The sequence below is a fragment of the Entamoeba invadens genome (genome assembly GCF_000330505.1).
Source record: "Entamoeba invadens IP1 unplaced genomic scaffold scaff_1105074724957, whole genome shotgun sequence".
Lineage (NCBI taxonomy): Eukaryota > Evosea > Mastigamoebida > Endamoebidae > Entamoeba > Entamoeba invadens.
In genome coordinates this window covers 240,194-246,097 of record NW_004191594.1, presented here as the reverse complement: position 1 = coordinate 246,097, position 5,904 = coordinate 240,194, and the positions used below count along the sequence as shown (strand labels likewise).

The 5,904-nt window shown below is 35.8% G+C and overlaps 2 protein-coding genes across 2 annotated transcripts; one reads left to right on the top strand and one right to left on the bottom strand.

The window, feature by feature from the left end:
• Nucleotides 1–682: 682 nt before the first annotated feature.
• EIN_377460 (AdoMet-dependent rRNA methyltransferase spb1, putative) lies at nucleotides 683–3,049 on the top strand (the record flags this gene model as incomplete). Its single annotated transcript, XM_004182799.1, has 1 exon — nucleotides 683–3,049. The coding sequence occupies one exon, from the start codon at nucleotides 683–685 to the stop codon at nucleotides 3,047–3,049; it is 2,367 nt and encodes a 788-aa protein (XP_004182847.1).
• A 126-nt stretch (nucleotides 3,050–3,175) lies between these two features.
• On the bottom strand, nucleotides 3,176–4,024 carry EIN_377450 (hypothetical protein; the record flags this gene model as incomplete). Its single annotated transcript, XM_004182798.1, has 1 exon — nucleotides 3,176–4,024. The coding sequence occupies one exon, from the start codon at nucleotides 4,022–4,024 to the stop codon at nucleotides 3,176–3,178; it is 849 nt and encodes a 282-aa protein (XP_004182846.1).
• Nucleotides 4,025–5,904: the final 1,880 nt, after the last annotated feature.

Genomic DNA, 5,904 nt, shown 5'->3' with positions numbered 1-5,904 from the left:
GGTTGACTAAGCAAGTCATTCGTTTTGGTCTGGCGGTAAAGTGGGCAACACTTCCATATAGTTTTAGTTTTGTGTTTCTCGATTTGTTTTTGTGTAAAAGTGGAATTAATAAAATAATATATTTAAAATACGTAAAAAAGCGGGATATTTCTAAATTGTTTGAAAATAGTTTTTCGTAGGTAAACAACTAAAGTTACTATTAATTAAATGTGAATGGTAGATGTGAATTGACAGAAAATCCATCTTCCAATCTTTTTATAAAATTATTTTTTAATAATTAGTAAAAAAAATTAGATTTAAATTATAAATAAAATTTCGTTATTAATTATATTTTTACATATGTTTACTAGAATAATTATTAATGATAATAGTTCATTAATCTGTTTGAAAATAATTATTATAATTTATTTATTAGTTTGTGATGATTAATTCTTTTCATTAATAATTTAAAATATACTCTTACAATTCCTAGTTTATAATCACAACTGTATTAGTAAAAATAAGAAAAATTGTTATTAATTATAATAAAACAATTAACATTGTTATAGAATGATACAATAGTAACACAATTATAACAAATGATATTAAAAACAAACCCAATACATCAAAAAATAACTCGAAAATAAGTCGATTAACCCTATTTGTAAATTTCTGAATGCTATCAAAATTGAAAAAGTAAGTGATGGGTAAAGAGGGAAAGAACAACAAAGAGCGTCTCGACAAATATTACCACTTAGCGAAACAATACGGGTATCGAGCTCGTTCAGCTTTCAAATTAATCCAGATGAACAAACGATATGATTTTTTAGGGTCTGCGCATGTCCTTATAGATCTTTGTGCTGCGCCTGGTGGGTGGTGTCAAGTAGCGCAAAAGGAAATGCCAGTGGACCAACGCATTTTTGGTGTTGATTTAGAGGCGATTCTTCCAATTCCAAAGGTTAAGACGTATGTTGGCGATATTACAACGCCCATGTGTTTTGCTGAAATGAAAAAGTTAATGAAAGGAAGTCAAGCGGATGTAGTGTTACATGATGGTTCTCCCAATATGGGTAAGTCGTGGATTCAAGACGCATACACGCAGTCTGAATTGTGTATTGCTGCTCTTAAGTTTGCGGTCAATTTCTTAAGAAAAGGTGGGTGGTTTATATCTAAAGTATTTAGATCACAAGACTATTACTCCATTTTATACGTCTTTGAAAAGTTCTTTAAGACAGTGACTGCCACAAAACCGCCAGCGTCTAGAAACACATCTGCTGAGGTTTATTTGGTGTGTAAAGATTTCTTGGCTCCATCGAAATTTGATCCCAACTTACTCGACCCCAAATTTGTATTTTCAAAAGAAGAGGAGACTGTCATCCCCGACTTGTTCTCTTCAAAAAGATCGAAACCACAGGGCTATGACACTTCAAAGTCATTAATCTACAACGAAGGTAATGCCAAAGATTTTTTGAAGTGTGAAGAACCCAAGAATTGGTTAGCCACACATACTAAGATGGTATTTGATGAAGGTCTCCCGGTCAATGAGAAAGTGATAGCGTATGGTGAAGACATCAAAATGCTTGGAGTAGCGGAGTTAAAGGTACTTTTGAAGTGGAGGGAGTTTGTTCTTCGCAAGATCAAGATCGCTCAAAACGATGCGGAGCAGAAGAAAAAGAGTGAAGAGAAGAAGAAGGAGACTACACGAGTTCTAACTGAAGAAGAAGAGCTTGAGCTTGAATTGAAGCGCGAAGAGGAAGAGAAAGATGAAGAAGAGTTGCTTCGCATCAAAAAGAATGAGAAACAGAAGAAAAAGGAAGAGAAACAGAAGCGTAAGGACAAACGAGCTGAGGAAGCTGGTGTTGATTTTGCACCCAAATTTGGAGTTGATGCGTCTGCTGATTTATTTACGATCAACGATATTAAAAATGATGAAGATATGCAACTGTTTTTGGAATATGATGGGGCAAAGATACAAGAGGAATTGGACGAAGAAGCCAATAAAGAAGAAGAAGAGTACAAAAAGGCGGAGAATGAGAGACTTGGGAAAATGACATACGACGAGCGGTTGGCTGAGCGATTTGACAATGAATACGACGACTATTTGGAGTCGCGTGGGTTAACCAAAATCAAAGCCAAAGTCGGGAAGATGGAAAAGGAGAAAGAAGTACGTGAGACTCTTGGAGATGAAGATGAACTCCGACAAGCAAAGCAAGACCCGACACAAGAGAAGATCGAACATGTTGAGGAAGTCAGAAACGAGAGAGGAAAGTATGAGAGAGAGATGAGTAAAGGTGGTGAAGAGAAGTGGTGGGGATCGAGTGGAATGGAAGAGATATCTGGGCAAATGGCTATTTTAGAGCAAGTTTTGAGAGGAGATGTTGAGAAGAAAGCAGATACTCAAAATTCTGTCGAAGGTTCAGAAGAACACAGCGAGGATTTAGAACAAACTAAAAAGGAGAATGAAGAAGAAGTCTCATCATCAGATGATGTAGAAGAAGAGTGGGGCCCTGAAATGGGGAAAGCCAAGTTGACCCATGCACTGAGTTTAGCTGGGCGAATCGTTCAAGACCCCAAACAACGCAAAAGAATGCTTGAAGCTTCTTTGATGAATAAATACGCGACCCCTGATGATGAAGACACTCCAATTTGGTTTAAGATGGAGGAAGAGAAACACTCGAAAGTACTTCTTCCAGAAACTAAAGAGGAAATTGCTGCTATGCGCGCACGATTTAAAGAAATTGATTCTCGACCCGTTCGTAAAGAGCTTGAAGCACAGGCGAGAAAGAGAAAGAAATTGTCTTCGAAGATGAGAGAATTGGAACAGCAAGCCACTAAGATCGAAGGCGATGGCGAGATCAATTCAAGAGAACAATTGCGCTCATTACAGAAGAAGGCCCAGAAATTGACTAAGACATTCTCGACGAAGAACGGAGTCACTTTTGTCAACTCGGCAAGTGGGAAAAAGATCGGAGGGAGTAGAGGACGAGTGAAGTTGGTTGACAAGAGAATGAAGAAGGAGTTCCGCGCGAAGAAGAGAATAGAGAAAAAGCCACGCAAAGGAAAGAAGTAATTAATATGATTGAATGGTACTGTTGAATAGTTTCCCAATAGTAATAATAATTAAACATATTCTGTATTGAAATGTGTGGATTACACAACACTAAGTAACTCAAAGGAATGAAATGTATTAATTGTATTAATCACACACAAACGCGGCATAAGATAAGATGTCGACTTTGGAAGGATAAACCGACCCAACGATCTCGGGGGGAGTAATTACCATGTCAGCGTAATACCTATCCATACAGGCATTGACCGACAATTTACCGTCTGTGTCGACTTGGTAAGCGCAATTAGTGTCGACAAAGTCCTTGGTCCCAATTTTGAGGGTTGGCACTTTTTTATTAATTTTGAAGAGTTTGATGTCGGTGTCTGTGGCGACAAAAGTGAAGTGATTGGCGTCTGATGTGAACTTTTTGAATTGGGGGACTTTCTCATGGAAAGAACCGATGATCTTATTTTCAGCATATTTGAACATAAAGAGTGCTTGTTTCTTCTCGATTTTGTCATACAAAACTTGTGGATTATATCCATCTTTAGTCTCCATCACTGGTCTAAATGACTTATTTACGGCCTTTTCTAATGCTAATAAAGTACTTTGAATGAAGTGATCTGCCACTTCTGGGTGTGGGATTTGTTGTGAGTCAAGTTTTCGAACAGAGACCCGGTGCATCTGTTTTGGGACGACAGAACTCTTTTTCTTTTCTTCTGTTATTGACGATAAACTTGAAAAATGCTCCACCTGTTTTCTAACACGAGAAATGTGCTTTGGTGTTTCTTGTGGATTTTGGTCAACAATCGATATGTCTTGGTCGGTCGGGTTGACAAAAACTATTATATGTGTGTTCGAACGATAAATGGGAAGATCTTGGACATTTAAGGTCCCATTGTTGGAAATATTCAGAATTATCAAACGGTCGTCGTTTTTCATCGACTTCAACTGTTTCATCACTGCATCATTAAGATCGCTTATTTGGAACGCCATGCCTGTACTTGTCCGATTTTTCAGTTGGACCGAGTTCTTCAAGTTTCTTTTGGTTTTAATATGGTATTTTTATAACTCTTTATTAATTTAATTATAGTTGTTTGTTACAAATATAAAGACTATTTTGAGTTTCTTTTCGTTTTGATTGTTTTTTTTTCTTCTAGATCAATTTCGCCAATAAAAAAGAAGAATTATTGTGTGTTTTTGTTTTACAGTGAAAATACGTTTCAAAATGATGGGAAAATAGTTTAAAAATGACAGATTTTATTTTAAAAGGACAAGATTTTTAATAAAATATAATTTATTTCCGACATTTTCCCGATTTTACACATAAAAACACAAACAATTTAGAATTACAAGTCTTTTCTTTCATATGCTTTTGCCCAAATTTCATTGCGACATCTCTCCATAGACGCTATTACTTCAGCCGGTTGAATTGAAATAAATCCATCTTTGATTTTTTCAAGAAGATCGCCAAGGCCAGTCCAAATACGTATGTCATTTTCTACACGCCTTTTCCAAAACCCAAATACAGTTTCGATTGGGTTGAGTTCAGGACTATAAGCTGCATTATAAACAATTGAATGATGAGTATTAGTAACAAGTTCCCTCAAATGGTTGTGTATAGTACAATTGTCACACCAAAACACTGCTGAAATGTTGTTGTCGTCATAGTGTTTCATCAATTCCATAAAATATCTATTGAAGACCTCTTCATCACTTTTTCCTGCAACCAAAAAAGTTGTTCCCATTCCTGTGTAGTCTATTGAACACAAAGCATATAGTCTTTGTCCGTTTTTTGCCTTTGTCACGAAGAGTTTTTCACTGATTGGACTCCATCCGTAAACCGCAGTGCAAGCAATAAGCCAAGAGGATTCATCAATGCAAACCCAGGTTTTTCCCGAGTGCATCTGACCAACCAATTCTTCGATCGCGGCGATTCTTTTCTCTTTGTTTTCGTTAGTGTTTGCAACTGCGCCTCGTGGAGTTTCCCTTTTGAAACTTAAAACAGGCAGAGTTCTGCCCTCATCTATACCAGTTTTTCCTTTCATGAAGTTTCTAATCGCGCTTATTGAAGGAATCATTTTGTCGATTGTATCCAATGCTTCTTGTGATATTCGAGTTGGAGAATTGTTGTTATACCACAATTCAAATTGTTCTTGTGTAATTTCTGTGACTTCTTCGACTGTTGTTACATTGGCATTTACCAACACTTTTTGGATGTTTGATCGGATACAATTGACTGAAGATGTTGAATCTTTTTCAATTAATTTCTTTACCAAATGCTGAAAAGGAATTACTCTGCTTTTTTTCTTGTAGTGGTCTTTTGGTAAAATTGAATTACCATTTCTTAATTTGACTAACATATTTTTGACGGCCTTGATTTTAATACCAAGTTCTCCACTATAAAACACGTCGTCTTTAGTGTCCCCATAAACTCTAAAAAGTTTAATCATATCAAACTTGTTTTGTATTGTTACTTTGTGATAAGGTCTTTTGGTTTGGTTTATTGATTCTGACCGAGTTTTGGGTTTTCCCCTTTTTCTTTTAGTAGCTTGGGGAAGAATGAAAGGTGTTTTAGATTCAACCTGGCGCTGTTGTTCATTCCATTGGATAAGTGGTGGATTATCTATAATATCGTTTTTTGCTATTGGGTCTCTAGCGTCGATGAATGTTAAAGACTGAGACACTTAAATCAATTATTAAGATTGAGACCAAAATAATGTAAATCCTTTTTTATTTTAATTTGATTATTGATTTATACACCTATTTTTGAAACACGTTTATGATATTCTAAATTGTTTGTGTTTTTATGTGTAAAATCGGGAAAATGTCGGAAATAAATTATATTTTATTAAAAATCTTGTCCTTTTAAAATA